The sequence below is a fragment of the Lissotriton helveticus genome, chromosome 7 (assembly GCF_964261635.1).
Source record: "Lissotriton helveticus chromosome 7, aLisHel1.1, whole genome shotgun sequence".
Lineage (NCBI taxonomy): Eukaryota > Metazoa > Chordata > Amphibia > Caudata > Salamandridae > Lissotriton > Lissotriton helveticus.
In genome coordinates this window covers 399,837,893-399,856,754 of record NC_136068.1, presented here as the reverse complement: position 1 = coordinate 399,856,754, position 18,862 = coordinate 399,837,893, and the positions used below count along the sequence as shown (strand labels likewise).

Here is an 18,862-nt window from a genome sequence, read left to right as displayed (position 1 = left end):
TCCTGGGCTTTACGAGGTTTTCCTTAAGGGTGAATGACTTATTAAAAAGCAGTGCATTGAGAATGCCACACATGGTGAGGACAAAGTCAAATTGGAGCAGTTTACACTGTTCCTGCAGTCTGCCATGGCAGGCTTGCTATCAGTAGTTTAATTGGCTTACTTAGGGTGGCACAAACAGTGCTGCAAGCCCAGGGGAGCCTTTTACCACCCATGCACTTGGTACCACTGATAGCATATACTAAGGATGTGGACAATTTTGAAGTACTTGTCAAATGGGAATGCCAATTTCCACATAACAGTTTCAGGGAGAGAGCACTGGCACCGGGGCCTGGGCAGCAGGCTCCATTGCACTGTCAGAGCCATCTTACCATCAGCATTGGAGAAATAAAGTAGGGGGGGTGGGGACCATACAAAAAGGGCACTTTCCTACACTCACAAAAACAATTTCGTGGGTGTGTACCATTAGAGGCAACTGTTGTATGCTAAAATAGTTTTGAGCCGGTCTTACGTGAAGAAATTAATGGCAAAAGGGGCTAAAACCAAACCAATATTATTAATCAATCTTTTTGAAAGGTCCTACTTGACCCCTCTCCCTAGTTATTTGGAGATGTATATAAACTGATCAGGGAGTTTAGCCAGGATATAATTGATCTTAGGTGAGCTGTGAATACATTTACAGAGCTGCTTCATAAGCACTACATTTTAATACCAAAAGAAACCCCAGAGGACCTATATCTTAGCAGGGGTTTTATAGTAAATCTACCTTCTGATCTTATAAAGGTAGCAGAGAAGTGACTGGTTTAGAAGATCATGGTAAGGGAATGAATGAGGCAACTAACTTAAATACAACTGGGTAAAAATAGCGAGACAGATAATCAACAAGTGCTTGGATACAACCTATTCAGAAGGAATTGTAATATGCTTGGTGAGAGGAGCCTGACTTAAAGACCAAAGATTGGTTATTCCTCCAATCATGCTTGTAGAGACTTTAGATCACACAAAGTGAGAGACATGACAAAGGGCCCTGCAAAAACCTATAGCCAAAGCCATTTAAAATCCGTCATAAAAATAGTGTTGGATTGTTCAATCAAAATGTTATGATTAACATTCCAAAAGTAAGACAGGGTGTGTTAAAGACCAAGGTTCTTTAAAAACCAGATAATACACTGGACTGGAAATTATGGTCCGTGTTCTAATGTGTGCCCAGACATGTATGTAACACAACATTTAGTTTTGACAGAGCAATAGGATTACAGTGAGATGATTATTGCAGAGCCTAGTCTCATTTAGGGGCTGGTCACACTTGAGCGTAGCTACCAGTTAATGAGGGGGGGGGGCTATGGGGTTTAAATTAAGACTGCCTTATACTGTACAACCTATGTCCCAAACAATTAATATACGGAATTATCCAAGCGGATATAGTTCATGTGATGTAAGCCTCAATGCGTCCCAAGGACTATATGGGGTGAACAATTCCGTTAACAGGAGACCGCAGGCAAATGGAATGAAACTATTGATGCTTTGCTTTGTTCCACTGAATCACATGAGATAAATTATGTATTCCGGTCTCTCCCTTTTTCAATGTACTCTATTATTGTTTTTAAAAAATTGTCTTGCTTAGCATTCGCTGAAGAAACCAGGGGAAACAATATTGAGTAGGACTTTGCTTGGTTGGAATATAGCCGGTATAAAATCCAAATTAGTGGGCACTAATTTGGGATTGTTTATAGATAAATCTCACTTTTGTTTATTTCAGGAAACATGGGCCACGACTCAGTACATAGGTCAGGATTCAAGACATTTAGTATCAAGACCTATGCTTCAAATGGAGGAAGAACCTTAGGTAGTTTGACCATTTGGGGTAAGCTATCACCCAACTGTAAATTAAGACATTTGAAAACAGGCTCTGTTGACATGTTAGGACATATCATTAGTCTTGCGGACCCATGGCTGCTTTCCCCCTATAAGGCTGCTGTCTTGCTCCTGTTCTTCCCCGGACATCCGATGTGTCGTGGGCGATCTCCCACCTCTTAACTTTCTTCATTATGCGTCTGTTATGTGCCCCCTCTCAACCCTGCTAGTGGGGTAGGTTTTTCCTTTTTGGGAACTGTTTACCAGATTTGTATTTGCCCGCAATACCGCCATTTTTAATTGCGAGGTACCTGGGATCCGGGTGACTGAAACCGCCATCTTACGCCATCTTACGGTCTCATCATTCCCCCGAACTAACTTTCTCCTGATCAGCGCCTTGTTCCACCTATGGTACTGTTCTAATCTACATTCACCTCCCCTCTTCCTCTTCACCCTCTTCCCGCACTTATTCTCCTTTTCCACTCTATGTAACGTCCTTGCAACGGATGTAACTTGTTTCTGATGTATCTGATGTAACTTTGTAACAATATGTAACTCATGTAAAGCGCTTTGATACCTCCGGGTTTAGCCACCAAATAAATAAATAAATCTGTTGCTCTGATAAATATCTATAACAGGGGAACACCCCCACAATAAGGAGTCTATTATCTCTCAATTCCGAAATATCTCTTGGAAAAAATTGCTATACAATAGTTGCAGGAATTTTTAACTCCAATTGTGAACCAATTGGTTGGCGTCTGCGCTTGCCAAAGAAGAAGTGGGGGAATACCTGCTTTATCATAACCTATTAAGAAAAACTGGGCAATGGCAGGCTTTTAGTTAGTAAATTTGTCTACGTCTCATGGTTTGCATGCTTGTAATGGCTGCTCTCACGCGAGTCTGTCCCAACCCACTAATGGAAAGAGAGGTATCCCAAGTAACATTGATTACATCATGCTGGATCTGGCATAAATTACTGAGGAGGTCCATCCTTAAGAAGAACTATGAAACTTTGATAATATATGTTTAAAAAAATGATTTGATTTTAAATATAGAATGTGTTGTAAAATGAGCTGTTGATTCCATTGTTGTATTTTGAGTGCTTAAAACAGGTTTTCACCTTAGCCAGAGTTCAGTGTCCAAGCCTTAAAACGCACAGTTAGTAGGGCACCCATTGTGGAGCAGTTAAATAATCCTTGACTATTGCAATCAAAACTAGAGACAAAGCTAGAAAAACAGAATCTATGGCTGAATACAAAAAGCCCCGAAGGCTATAAAAAAAAAAAAAACTGTGGAACTAAAATGTATGAAGATTTATTGGATGAATAGCACCGAAAAATTACAATGTCTTTTTGGCCAATGATAGCTGAGGGAGAATGGAATGAATTTAAGAGACCTAAAATATACCCTCAGCTATTACTGGGTTTCACTTCACTGATTCATATGGAGCTGCCGATTCCCATTCTCTTAATTTCCCTTAACTTGTTCAGTCTGTATTGGATTTTGAGGTAACAGATCCAAAGAGTATTGCTCCAAATCACTGCTCCCTAGATGACACTCTAGATGCCATAAAAGCCCCAAAAAAGTAGGCAAGGACCCTGCTTTGGATAAAATCCTTTGTGATGTGTTTTGTTCGGAGATGTTTACTTAAATAAATACATTATTGAACGCTACAGCAGCAGGAACATCAACCCCTGATCTATCAAAGGGTTCAGAGATAGGTCTCCCAGAGGGACACTGGAAATTATTGCCCCATAAATGTAATTGGTAATTTACAAAACAATCTCTTGCAAGTAGATGTTTGATAAATTAACCATGTGGATGGATGACAAGCAGATACTGTCCCATTTCTAGATGGGTTTCATGTCAAAGGTTAGCGCTGTGGATCAAGCCTTACGCTTTCTTTTTGTGAAGTGTAATAGTCTAAGTTCTAGTCACCTTTTCACCTTTACATGGCTTTTGTTGATCTAAGGGCAGCCTTCGACCTGTTAGTGAGAACACAGTTATGGGGAATATTAAAGCAGGGAGGCGAACACTATTTTCACTTTAGATAAATGGTACCATTCATTTTATGTTACATTCCATAGTGATTCAAAGTGCATGGTGGACAAAAAGGTCCGCGTTCTTATTTGCAGAGGATACTCTTCTTCCGTATAAAGCCCTGATGAGGCTTAAAGTACTACTGGAAAGACTGTGTGCTTTGTTCAAATTATGGGCTCGAAATACATGGTTTTTAACCTTCATAGATTATTTAAAGATTTGTTCTCTACAAACAACTTTACACGAGAGAGAGAGGACTCAAATTTGATTATTTGTGCATTGGAATGTCAGACTCTTACACTTGGTCTTCAAAAACTATGATGAGCCAACTTCTTTTAAACCATAAAGCAGCTGCCCTACCTAAACTCGCAAATAGTACAGCTAGCTAGGTTATATCGCCAGTAGTGGGAATTTATAGGGAAAAGCCATCAGTGCAGCTCCATTTGAGTCCGATTTATGGGAATATTCCAAAGTTAAGATACTGGCAATGATTGAAAATAAATTCATCAAGTTGTTACTGATGGTTCCACAGAGTGCACCTACGATCCCATCACGACTCAATCTTGCTCTAAAACCTATATCTTAAGTTATAAACTTGAAGCCCCTTATATATTGGACCTGTATTTGGATCTTAGATCTATTAGGCCGTTGTAGAGATGCACTGCAAGATCATATACACTCAGCTGCTGTTTAGAAACGGTCTTGGATTTCCTATGTTAAATCTTGGCTTGCAACTATGGGCTTGCTTGACTACTGGGTGAACCCAACATCAATTTCTAGAAATGTTTAGAAAAATGTAGAAAACACATATTGGGAAGTTGTTTCTGGCATATTGGTTAGCTGAAGCAAGAGGGAGTCTTTTAGACAGTTTTAGGAGTAATTACAAATTTGAAAATGATTTAATATACATGAAGCAATCCCAAACAAGTGCATTATAGATCAAATTTAGGCCGCATTACTTATAGATGGGACAAAAAACACTTTAAAGTCCCCCATGTGTCCAGTGTGTAACCTTGCCAGTGAAAGTGAGGAGCATTTTCAATGTTTTAGCAGGGGCTTACTGTAAACAGACGGATACGTTACTTACCTGTAATCCTAGTTGTCTTCCAGGGACAACCTGTAATCCTAGTTGTCTTCCAGGTCTTCTGGGACCTTGGAGGAGCACATATTAAAAATATATAAATATATATATATATATTGAACTTAGTGGCCCCTCTAACCAAGACCTCTTGAAAGGTAGAGATGTCATCCATTGGAGAGGATCTAGATGGAGATGCCACAGGTGAAGTTGGTGTATATTCATCAGTTGTAGTCAACAGGGTTATCAATCTTGGTGGAGATCTGTATCCTTTTCTTTTTTGGGGGAGTATGGCTTGGAGAGAGAGAGGAGGAGTTGGCCTCCTCTTCCTCTTTGGGGACACTGATGTTGGTCTTGACACAATCCTTGGAGACAAGTTTAATGTTGTAGAGGTTCTTTTATCGGATCCTCAAAAGGTATATTTGGCTTTATTGGTCTGAATGGCAAAAGATGAGGATCTGGTGTAACTGGATGGGACGCAGAAGAAAGCAGTTTTGACAGAGTCTCTGCTCTTCTCCTAGGCATAACTGTAAAAGAAGAGGTAGAAAGCATGGAGTGTTCATACTCTGCTGTCTGGTAATAACTGTGGTGAATTTAACGAATTGGATGAATGCCGCAAAGTTGCGGATGGGGATGAAGATTCCAACACGATTAGAGAGATTGGAGTTTAGCGTCTACGGATTTCTTCATTTGACATCAAAGTCATTCAAATCAAACAGTGAGAAGCCTTTCACGTAGTAGACAGAAACTTTGTTGCCGTCGTTTCTTCCTAGAAGTCAGTGATATCTGTGTGTCGACGACAATCAACGCATTTCCTCAACAGCGATCTCATCTTTTTCACAACATTATTTGTGTGATGTCAAGCCCTCTTTGAAAGGCTAACAAGTTGGGCTGATGCTTTAAATGTCGACACAGATACCTTAAATGTTGAGCCAGAATGGCATTGAGAATGTCGCCAATGTCTTTAAGATGAAGACTTTTCTTTAGATCTCCCTCTGTGGGAGAATTTTTGGTCAGGTTGTTTTTTGAGAGGACATGAAACGAAGATTCCTCAAGTCTTCTGTTTTCTTCTGCTCCCCTATCTTCCATGAAGCTCCTCGGCCTGATACCTTCTCTGTCTTTGAGACTGCATTTAGACATCTTTTTATAGATGTTGCAATCTTTCACTATGAGGTCTTCTGGCAGACATACCAGTGATTGTATAGGGGTCAGACACCTCCTTTCTTTTGCTACATGAAGGCCACTTCTCAAAATGAGAAGGCATTTTATGGTAAAATTCTCTCAGGTATCTGGATTTTTTCTTGTTACTCAACAGAAAAGCCCTAAAAACGTCAAGGGAAGCTTAAAAAGCTATGCAAAATTCTATTAATCCCCAAAAAATGTGGTTAATGCATGTGCCCTGACGGTCCTGCTCACATGAGTTGGAGAAACAGAACTGACTGAGGTAAACTGTCAGCAGGGTACACCATAGGTAGAATTGCCGCAGGGATTCTTAAAGGTACAGCATGCTTTACTGTTTTTACAATGAAAGTCTGGCAGCCTGATTTTCTTTTTCCTTCCTTGCCACATACATTTTACCTTTCTACGCAAATATGCTGCAATACAGGTTGAAACTAGTATTTAGCGTCATTGTATTCTCCCTGAAAAATAAACCGAGCATCTGATAGGCTGTCATAGTGACCATTTCATCATGGAATTAGCTGGACATAAACATCCTATGGAATTTTACAATTGATTATCCTTATAAAGAAGTGCTCCAAGGCCCACGCACGAAGTACAGAATTATTCTAGTATTTATGAATATCAATGCAGATTCTACATCCAGAAGTCGTATTTTATTTATGTTCGTAACTCCCCATGAGTTTTCTTGTATTTTCAAAGCACATACATGTGGAGGTTATAATAGTAAAACTATACTTACCTATTTATGTATGTTAATGATATTTATGTATGTTAATGATATTCTATTAAAATATCATAGAATATGGACTGTCCTTTCTCAATATTGTGACACTCCTTTGGGTGGCCACTAACAGTAATCATGCAAGGTGTGGCCACAATTGTGATTGTCTCTGATGTGGTCACTACTGCAACAACTGTTGAAAGTCATTAGTAGCTCAGGACTATTTTCATTGATCAGAAGTAGCAATCTTTAACAAGTTTGGAGTACCCTGCTCTATCCCATGTCTCTATGCAACATTTATGCCATCAATGTAATTATAGTTTTTATTACTCTGTCATTTATTAGTTTGAGAGAGCCATATCCTGTCCATTCCTGTACATTGCCTAGTGCATTTACACTGATTTTCTACATTTCGAAGTCCACAGTTACAAATTGTGCGCTGATACACTGCTATAAAGCAGTGATACTCAAAGTGCAGCCCTCTTTTCCTTTACATTCGGCCCCATGTCAACAGCAGCCCAGGGCTCGGCACTAAGAAAAAAATAAGATGTGCAATTAACTTTGAAATAAATGCTTTCTTGTTCATTTAAGTTAAATAATGGAAATAATTAGGGTACCCTGCACCGCCTAATTTTAGGGATACTTTTATTTTTAAAGACTTCTTGCAGCAAAAGTTTTTAAAAAAATGATAAAGTTCGTCGAAATTCAAAAAGTGTGATTTCATTAACATGCACAGCCGGTTCACCTCAGTACATCAGATTATATCCGTGCTATGAGGAATATTTTTTTTAAAGTGAGTTTTCAAACATGAATTTAGAAACCTTCTTTCTTCTCCCCACCTTGACAACAATGCCAATAGTGAACTAAGATGCAGATCAGTTATGTACACTATTTGGGTCGCCTGGATTCCTATTCTACACGAACAACTTAATAGTTTAATGAATCAATCACTAGAGAAGGTATTGTAAAGTGCATATCCCGAATTCATTTATTTCAAGGTCTTCTTATATGTGGTAAGGAAGAAAATGAGCAAAAGTTATATAAAAATACTGTATAGTATCACACAATTTGGGTAAGGGAGAAAGTCAGGATTAATCCCAGGTTTTCTGGTTTCACATTGTGCAGTTCAGCCACTAGGTGTATATGCTTTGCTTCCCCTACACCCACCTTACCGCCAACCACCCCTCCCTACCCCCTGAGCACCACCCTGCAGGCATCAATGCTGCCCTCAGTCACATCATAGACCACACATTTTGGCCCCAGGGAAAATGTTTGAGTACCCATGCTATAAAGAATTATTTAAATCCGAATTATAAACCATTTGGGTACTTAGAAATGCTTGTCTTAGCTAGCTATGAAGTGCCATTAACTTGAAATCTTTGCTTGGTTACTGTTGGTGAACAGATCCTCGAGGGTGGATTTGTGACAGCAAGCCTGGTTTACAAGGGCAAAGGAAAGAATGCCATGGAAGAAACGAATGGACCAGAATCCAATGGATGAGACAGACTGATATAAAAGGCAGAAATATATGCAAGAGCGAAGAAAAAACTCAGACAGCCATTTCCCACCTTAGCTTTTCCCTGGAAGTTGAAGGTCAGCACGTATTCCCCCCGCCTCGTTTCACTTTGTCGGACCAGGAAGACGCCGTGGCTACTGGTGCCCCCGGCCAGCACCAGCTGAGCAGCCTTCAGTCTGGAGAGGGTGCCGTGGAACCAGTGGTACTCTGACAGAGGGTGTTCTCCCTCTGCAGGATCTGGGTCTCCCTGGAACATGAATGACTCTGTGAACAGACAAAAGGAAAGTGCCTGATGATAAAACCTTTTAATGTTCAGAGAACTAAGGAGTCACAGTGGCAAGTAAATGTTTGCTGCCTACAAACCAGCTTCTACCTATTCTAAATATATATAAGCAGATGTCTAAGTATTTTAGTAAACCAGCTATGGAGAGTACCTTTTAGTACACTAATAATGTTTGCAGGAATCTGAAATGCAAAATCAAATAAACAGTCTACTAAATAAATATGTTTCGAAAAGACAAGGAAATCAAGCTGAAATAAACAAATTAATTCAAGCACTCAAGTCTTTAAGGCGAAATGGAAGAAATAGCGAAGCAATGATCTGACACCATGCGCAACGAGGTTTACATGTCCTACCTATTGTAATGTTCTGAGGTTGAGGCTTGGATATATGGGTTCCCTGAATATGGCTAATTTAGGAGAACCTACTAAATCAACTTGTAAAATTGTATTACTTCAACTGATCTTGCCATTCCTAATATTTAGACCTTTTTCCCACTGCTCATTAATTATGAAAGACTGAAATCTGAAAAAGGAATTGATAATTACCTGTATTCCTAGGTCTCCTTCAAGGACCTTCTACTAAAATCATAAGGACTTACCTATTCCGCCAAATGCAGGATTCTGGAGCACTTTGTACAAGATGAATTCTGTCCCCTTTTTGTTGGAAGTCACATTTTCGTATCTAAACCATATTTTATCAGCCTATTTAAAGGCCATATTGGCCAAATGCGATACATTTTCATATTATAAAGTGCTATTAAGGGCCCTCCATGGATCAATAAGTTTCATCTAAGAGTTAAGAGCATGCAGAGCTATGGCAGTTCGCAGCTTTCTCTGGGTCCCACCAAGTTTAGAAGAATCGAGGGTAATGGACTAAAGAAAATTAAAGTCCAATACATTTATAATTAAGGGAAATCTATCAACGCTGCGATTAGTTCGCAAAGTATTCTTGGATCATATTATAATAAGCCATTATGCGACACCACTGTCCTAGTTTATCCTGAAGAGCAGCGGCTACCCATCTGCCTCCATAGTCTTGCGCGGTTCTCAAAATATCACCCGAGAATCTTATTCGAGGTTGGAATTGATACGCCTCTATACATAACATGACTAATGAGGCTGATCCCAGAGTCAAAGTAAACCAGAACCGCTTTTTATCTGGGGCAAGTTTTCAAGTGTGTCGTGCTATCATTCTATTGAAGGAACGTGGTCAAGGGCTAACGATAATTTAGTTTTCTTTTGCCTGAATCATTCAGTCCCTTAACATTTACAGAAAAGACTTTGAGCTCAATCATGGAGACAAGAGAGAAAAATGCATGAAACTGTCTCAATTGAAAACTATTTTGTGATGATTTTGAAACCTATTTTTGCTCCTTTTTATCAACCCCCCTGCTAATTAATATTCCCACCTACCCCTACCCTGCCAGTGAATTTCCGCCCTTTTTCACTAGAAAAGGTTCCCAAACTAGTCATGGTGTAATCTTGTACACCTGTTTTTGGAAAGGGTGAATGGCACGCTGTCCACACCCCTCTCCCAACACCAGTAAAATTCGAGCCAATATGTGCAATGAACCTATAAAAACAGACACTGAGCTATTAAGAAATGCATTGAAATCATGCATGTTAACATTTTAAACATTCAGATGTTCATTTCTTGACGTTTTTCGTTTGCACTTTTCTACGATATTTGTGTGCAGTCAATATCTGATAAGACTGTGAATGAACGATCAACCAACACTCAATGTGGCAGGTTTCATAAGCATAGGTTGAACACCCACATGTTTAAATAAATGAACCCTTTATCTGAATTTCCTTCAATGCTTAGAAGTTTCAAATAAGGTATCTGAACATATTGGACAATGTAATTCATTAGCTACTTTAAAGTCATTTTGTCTATTAGCAGTGGCCTCCATGTTCTACTTAATCTGATAGTATCGGATGTTCACCAGCACAGTTCTTGGATACCGACTGTCAGTGCTTAATTTGTTAAAATAATAATATTAAATGCTGGGTTCCCCGTCAGCAGTCCAGTGCGGCTTGTAACACCCGTAGTCATGCCATGGCTGCCAAAGTACAGTACCAACACAATTCCTAATCATCAGAATCTTACAAGTGGGACAATTCAGACTATTGAAGCTCCCAAAGCTATAAGCATGGCTTGGGTGGCAGGTATTAATTATTTTAATGAATATTTAATTAGCAACTGTTGCTGTGCTCATCTCTAAATTAGACAGACAGCCACCATGTGGCAGACTGTAATAAGTGCCAGTGTAGACAATTAAGTGCTGGCGCTGAACACTGGAAACCACACTTAAATTTATCTGGGCATTCCTAATATTTAGATTTTTCTCCACTGGTGATTAATAATGAAATACAAAAGATTGAAAGCTCTTTCTTTCTTGGCCTTTGTTAGATAAGGCACATTTTCTCATTTAAAACATAGTTTAATAGCCTATATAAAGCCTATATTGGTGAAATACCATTTATTTTCTTTAGAAAACCACTAATGTAAAAGTAAAAAGTCAACAAATAACCAAGAAACAAGAAAAACCTCAGTCACAATCCTTCGTAGCAATACAGCGTATGTACAATGTGGCAATAATTGGATTTAAAACAGATCTGTGACTGGGGGTGAATGCTTGACAATGTTCGGTACTCCATCCATCATCTTTTTGTGTTGCTATAAGTCGCTCTTACTGGGTAGGGTATGCCCAGAAGTAGGTCTCGTGCTCGCTACGCTACTGGATTCAAGCTATCTCGGTTGATATGGGGTGATGCCCTGAAACCTTTTGGTTTTCCTACATTTTTTGTTTTGTCTACAAATTATTTTAGCCCTCCCTGGACATATGGTGCGTGGAGTGATCTTGCAGCTGAAGAGGCTGGAATCTGAGAGAAAGTAGGTAATTAAATGGATTAATGTGGAAATCAGAGATTATTATCGGAAGAAACATTGAGTGTATCTGCATGATTACTTTGCATTTACGGCTCCCAGGAACATACATCTTGAATTGCGTTGCGTCTTGAAATGATAGCTACGGATGGGGTGGACCTTGCCTGACTGCAAGATGGCCGCGTACTAAACTCCCCCGGTCATCCTGGCGCATAATCCTTAAAAATCCTACAGATTACAGGCTTCTACACACCGTGATTACTTGCCTGCTGTCTGCCAGTGCCCGTCCGCTGCTGTTGCCGGAAAATCTACTCTGGGGGGGTCGTGGTGCTAGATGCCTGGCGGGACCTGCAGGTCGTGAACGCAATGATCATGAGCCGGCACAGGCTGCTAGCGCAACCTCCTGATCGAGAGCGGAAAAGGTTCACATGACGGTGCGCAGAGGCTTGGGGTCGGCCATTGCGTCCCGAGGCTCACTGAGAGGCACAGCAGCATAGACAACTGGGAGAGGCCTGACGGTAACGTGCCGGGCGTTGGTGCGGCGGCTGAGCCGGGATTGGTTCCCCGCTGGGCTCAGACGGGGCCTGATGGGGACTGCCCTGTGGGCCTTGATCTTACTGTGACCGCCTCTCCTTGGATTTGGCCATTTCCTTGCTGTCCTCAGCACCTTTGGGGCCTTCTGCGCCCATTGCTGCTGACCCTCCTGTGGCGGAAAAAACGGCACATTGCTCTGCGCTGAAAGGGCCCATCCAGCCCCAATCTGGAACACAGATTACTCTTAGGTGGCGCAAAGGCCTTCATCAAAGCTGGTCTCTATCCCCTGAGCCCTGTGTTTGCTTGGGGAGAGCGCTGCTCACTAGTAAACTCTGGGGCTGGTAGCATGATTCGCACAGCATTGGGGCCTATGGGACATCATTATCATGGAAATGCCCGAAAAATCTCAATCAAAGCTGCCATTCGAGCCAAGTAAATCAAGCAGACAGATGGAACAGGATAAAAGCGCTTCTGAATCAGGGTCTGAAGTGGGCGATTCAACCCAGACATTCAACAAATCTTGGCGGCCATGCAAAGTAGTTTAATAAAATAGATGGGAAAAGGGATTCTCTTTTCTTCCGCATGGACAGGATGAACGAGTGTCTAGATCTGCACTCTGAGCACTTAAATATGGTCGAAAGAAGGGTCTCCGATGCTGAAGACACCTTGAACTCTGCATCGCTCTCCCACACTGCATTGGACAAGCAACTTAAGTCCCTGCAGGCTAAGGCCAAGGACCTGGAGGCCCGCTCAAGGCAGACCAATATAATTGTTGGAATCGCAGAGTCCACCAACATCCTTAATATGGAGCTCTTTTTTGGAACAGTTGTTAACTTCTCTGCTGGGTAGATACTGTTTTTCCAGTATGTTTGTTGTCAGGGCCGGACTGGGAACCACAACCGGCCCTGGCAAAGTGCTCAGCTGCCCCCACCCCACTCACTTGGGGGGTTGGAGGTGCCGCCGAACTCTTTGCCGGGGCCGGTTTTCGGACGATTTTGGTACAGGGCGAATTTGCAGCTATGCTGCAAAAACGGCCCTGTAACAAAAACGGCCCACAGGGGCCCAAAACCGGCCCCCACCCGTGCGGCGCACTGGGGGTTTGCCCGGTGCCCCCAATGGCCAGTCCGGCCCCGTTTGTTGTTGAGATGACGCACCGCTGGCTTGCTCCCCGTCCGGTGCCCAGAGCGCCACCACGCCCAGTCATAACAAGGCACTTGAATTACAGAGATCGCAATAGCGCGCTCTGGAGTGCCCGGGAGTTGCAGGAACTGCGCTACGAAAACATGGCTCTCTCCTTATATCCTGATTTTACCCAGCAGAGGCAGGACCCTTGGCGGCTTTTTGCACCAGTCTAGAGGAAGCTTCATGATATGCAGATAGAGAACAATATGATGTATCCTGCAAAATTGAGAGTACACCATTGAGAGTACACCAGGTGCGGCTGGTCCATTTGGGCGGAAGGGCCCGCCCCCTTTTTCCCCATAGGAACAGTGTCTGTCAGGCTGAACAAAAGTCAGCCTGACAGACACCTTTCACTTTCAGTTTAAGCAGCCAGGAGACACACATGCGCATTTAGCGCTGGCTCCTGGCTGCCTTAACTGAACTTTGCGGGATGAGAAAGTCACAGCTCCGTTGGGCGTGACTTTCCCAGCTCAGCAAATGTTGCGGAGACTCTCCCCTCAGTGACGAAGGATTGCGTCACTGATTGCCTCGCACCTGGGCGCTTCAGTTTTAGGCCCTGAAGCGCCCAGGATCGAGTGTCAATCAGTGACACTTCATCACAGAGTGGGGTGGGGTCAGTAGTCTCCCTGACCCCAACCCACTCTGTGATGTCGATAGGACTCCTGCCTTCCCTCATGGGCTGACCTTAGGTCAGCCCATGAGGAAAGGCAGTAGTCCCAAGCCTCCTGGAACCTCCGAGGCATAGCAGAGCTGGCTAAAGGTAAGTGGAATTTAAGTTCTTTTTACATTGTTTGGTGCGTGCATGTGTGAAGGTTTGGGAAAGAGTGTTGTGAATGAATGTGTTTGTGTGTGTGTGCGCGCCTGGTTGTGAGTGTTATGTGTACGTGAGCCGCGTGTGTGTCCCGTCCGCCCCCCTCCCCCAAAACTTACTAAAAAAATTTACACGGCCTAACTGAAATGCACTTTACCTCAGTTTCTAGAAGCTGAGCAAATGTGACAAGTTAACAAGATTTAAAGGCATTTTTATTACTCATTCACTTTGTGAGCAATAAAGATGCCTTTAAATCTTGCTAACTTGTCACATTTCCTCTGCTTTCAGAGATAGAGGTCAAAAGTCAGTCTGCCTTCCTACTCATCAGAAAGGACAAGTAGGACCTAAAAATGGCTCGACCTAATCGAATCTGGCTCGCAAATGCGAGCGGATTTTTTGAGCACTGATGATGGTAGGATTATTATACAGCAGCCTCATCTAAAGCTCTTCATCAGTTCAGCCGATCTTGCTGGATTTGACTTCGACCTGGGTGGGCGATATGCGGAGGGTGGCGATCAGTGATGGTTGGTTTTATCCCATGGGGAGGTCCATGTTGTAAGCATATGTGTATAACACAGTAGAAATGTTGTTGTTATCTTTGCCAACTAATACATGATGGGGAGCGCCTTTAGACAGGAGACATCTGCCCCATAGTGTGTTCCACAAGGGGTGTGTTGTGTCATTTTATTTTGAGATCACTATCTTATTTTCCTGGTAAGAGTGGGTTATGCTGGGGGATTATCTTGTCTATGCACAGTTGGGGAGGGCATAGCGTGGGTGGGATTATTTGAATTGTAAGAGAGACATACATTTTAGCAGAGACCCAATGATGATCGCTAGATTTAGGTTTATATACATGCACATCTTCCCTGTTATGGTTCAGCTGCGTTATGACAAGCCTGACTATGGGCCCTAGAGGGGACAAGAAGGTCCTATTTGTAATATGGAATGTTAGGCGGCTGAACGACCACAGAAAGATTTGAAATAATGTTGCATATTTGAAGAGGCGTTCTGTTGATGTCGCTATGCTTCAGGAGACGCACCTACAGCTTAACTGTGGCATGGTAGCACAAACATACTTCCATGGTCTGATTTGCCCAGCAGGGTTCACCACTCACGTTGAAGGTGTCGTAATATAGGTCACCCCCAAGGCAGTGATTACACTAAATGAGTCCGAAGCTGATACGAATGGGAGATACATTATAGGGAAGGCCCAGATGAAGGCTCGTATTTTAAAATTGGTCAATGTATACGGCCCCAATTAGGATGACCCGCAGTGAACTGGGCTCCCGTCTCCTGCAGGATCCAAACGCAACTCTGCTACTGGGGTGTGACTTAAATTGCATTTTAGATCCAGATAAACATGCAGGTGCGCTTCGTTCTCTGAGGGACGGGTTAACAAAATTAGCGCAGGGAATTTCTGCCCAGAAACACTCTTCCAAAGAAATAGGGCTATACAGTTACTGGGGAGCATAAAGATTGCCCTGGAGGAGTTCCAGGAGGTCGCTGATAGCTAAGTGAAACATCTGTGCAAATACGCCACAGTTACCTTGTATGGAGATGGAGAACGACCTGGGGCTTCTCTGGCGGCCATACTACGCTTCAAGAGAAATGCACATTTGATAATGAATATGCTACTTACCAGTATGCATCTGTTCTTGGCATGTAGGGCTGCTAACATTCATATCTAGTGCATAGATCGCCGCCTAGTGTTGGGTCCGGATGATTGCACATTGTTGTCCTGGAAGAGTCTTCGAAGTATCACGAGATAGGTGGCTCCTCCCCTGGACTACAGTGCGCATGGTCATCGACTCCATCCCCAGATTGTTTTTAGCCATTGTGGCAGAGATGGAGTGAAACAGTGTACAGGATGTCCATGCTAATGATGAATGCAAGAGAGTGTCTGCAGCCGCTACGGGCACCGGGGAGGAGGGCGGGCGATATGAATGTTAGCAGCCCTACATGCCAAGAACAGATGCATACTGGTAAGTAGCATATTCAGTTCGAGGCATGTGGGCTGCTAAATTCATATCTAGTGCATAGAATACACAGCAGTCCCTCCATTAAGGGCGGTTGCCCGTGCCAGCTGCAGAAGCTTGAAAAAGTGTCTTGAGAACAGCCTGTCCTACAGCTGCTTGCTGTTTGGAATGCACATCTACGCAATAATGCTTGGTAAATGTGTGTGGTGTAGACCATGTGGCTGCTCTACAAATGTCTTCTAAAGGAATGTTCCCCAGGAAAGCCATGGAGGCCCCCAATTTGCGTGTGGAGTGCGCCCTTGGGGGTATTGTTAAAGTGCGTTTAGCCTTTTGATAACAGATTTGAATGCATTTAACAATCCATCTGGCTATTCCTGCTTTGGAAATGGGGTTGCCTTTGTGTTGTGCTGAGAAGGCAACAAAAAGTTGTTGTGTCTTCCTAAAGGGTTGTGTTCTGTCAATGTAGTACATTAGTGCCCTCCGAACGTCTAATGTATGAAGCATTCTTTCTGCTACCGTTTGCGGGTTTTGGAAGAATGCAGGCAGGTCAATAGTTTGGTTGATATGAAACTGTGACACCACCTTTGGAAGGAATTTGGGGTTAGTGCGGAGCACTACCCTGTTAGAGTGTATTTGGATGAATGGCTCTTGGATTGTGAGCGCTTGCAGCTCACTAACACGTCTGAGCGACGTCATAGCAATGAGAAAAGCCACTTTCCACGTTAGAAACTGAAGTTCGCAGGAGTGCAGTGGCTCGAAAGGTGGGCCCATCAGCCTAGTGAGGACCACATTGAGGTTCCACACAGGAGCTGGTGGAGTTCTAGGAGGGATGACTCGTTTCAGTCCCTCTAGGAAGGCTTTAATGGCAGGCACCCTGAAAACAGAGAGGTGCTGCCTATTCTGGAGGTAAGCCGCTATGGCGGATAAATGTATCCGAATGGAAGCGTACGCTAGATTGCATTTGTAAAGATGTAACAAATAGCAGATGATGTTAGGAATGGATGCATCTAGCGGGTTGATATTGTTGTCTGTACAGTAAATGACAAACCGCTTCCATTTTGCAGCATAGCAAGCTCTGGTCGTGGGCTTTCTTGCCTCCCGGATGATGTCCATGCATTCAGGAGGCAGGTTGAGGTAGCCAAATTCTAAGACCTCAGGAGCCAGATCGAGCTGTTGCGGATCTGGATGCTGAATGTCGCCATGGCTCTGTGTCAAGAGGCTGGGTGTGAGGTGCAGCCTTTGATGCGGTACCACGGAAAGTTCTAGAAATGTGGTGTACCATGGTTGGCGTGCCCATGTTGGAGCAACTAGGATGAGAGTCATCGAGTGTTGCTTTAGCTTTCTTGCCACCAGCGGAATGAGAGGCGCTGGGGGAAAAGCGTACGCAAATTTGCCTGACCAGTTCATCCATATCACATTTCCCTGCGATTGCGGATGAGGGAACCTGGCGGCAAAGCTTTGGCATTTTGCGTTTTCCCTTGTGGCAAACAGGTCTATCTCTGGATGACCCCACTGCTGGAAGTACGGGTGGAGCACTGATGGATGTATCTCCCACTCGTGCATTTGATGGCTGTACCTGCTGAGCAGATCCGCCATCTGATTGTCCTTGCCGGGGAGGTGTTCTGCCATGAGGAAAATGTTCCTCTGAATGGCCCACTTCCACATGTTCTGAGCCAGATGAGACAGCTGTGGTGAGTGAGTACCTCCCTGCTTTTGGATGTAGTACATGGCTGTCATGTTGTCCGTCCGGATCAACACGACTTTGTTGCACAAATGTACCTTGAAGGACTTTATCGCCATGAAGATAGCCATCAATTCCAGGTAGTTGATGTGCAACTTCTGTTGTTGAGTGGACCACAGTCCCTGCACAGTGTAGTGGAGCACATGAGCTCCCCATCCTTGGAGAGATGCGTCCGTCGTCAGGATAATCTGTGGCACAGGCTCTTGGAACGGTCGTCCCTTGCAAAGGTTGTGTGGATTCCACCAATGCAGAGAGTTGTATGCCCGACCGGTCACCAACACTAGGTCCGTCAGTCGTCCCCGAGCCCGTGTCCACTGATTTGCCAAGCATTCTTGGAGAGGACGCATGTGCAACCTCGCGTGCGGGACTATGAAAATGCAGGAGGCCATCATGCCTATCAACTGCATGAACACTCTCGCTGGTAGGGAGTGTTGCGGTCTGAACCTTTGGATCAGTGACTGAATGCTGTTGATCCTGGCTGGGTTTGGCTGAGCCATAGCAGTCAGGGTGTTTATTGTCGCGCCTAGATACTGCCGCACATGGGCTGGTTGAAGGTGCGACTTTGGGTAGTTTAGCGAGAATCCCAGACTGTGAAGGAGTTGAATAGTGTGGGACATGTCCGCGGCGCATTGTTGTTCCGACTTTGCTTGAACAAGCCAGTCGTCTAGGTACGGGTAGACATGTATGTTCTGCCTTCTGAGGTGCGCCGCTACTGTCGCCAGACACTTCATAAACACTCTGGGGGCAGTAGTCACCCCGAAGGGTAGGACTTTGAACTGATAGTGCCTGTTCTGAATGGTGAACCTGAGGTACTTTCTGTGGGATGGGTGGAGTGGGATGTGGAAATAAGCATCCTTGAGGTCTAAGGTTGCTAGGAAGTCCCCTTGGTTTAGCAGGGGAAGAATTTGTTGCAGTGTCAGCATGTGAAAGTGTTCTGACAGTATATACATGTTGAGTGGGCGTAGATCCAGAATAGGTCTGAGGGATCCGTCCTTCTTTGGGATGAGGAAGTACAGGGAATAGACCCCTGAGCCTTCCTCCTCCATTGGTACGAG

At 43.5% G+C, this 18,862-nt stretch overlaps 1 protein-coding gene across 4 annotated transcripts in view; it reads right to left on the bottom strand.

The window, feature by feature from the left end:
- Positions 1–18,862, bottom strand: part of SH2B1 (SH2B adaptor protein 1) — a 333,368-nt gene that overhangs the window by 64,794 nt on the left and 249,712 nt on the right. For all 4 annotated transcript variants that reach the window (XM_078652265.1, XM_078652262.1, XM_078652264.1 and 1 more), the window contains one exon: positions 8,441–8,652. In XM_078652265.1, coding sequence (XP_078508391.1) covers positions 8,441–8,652 — 212 coding nt within the window. The remainder of the gene's footprint in view (positions 1–8,440; positions 8,653–18,862) is intronic.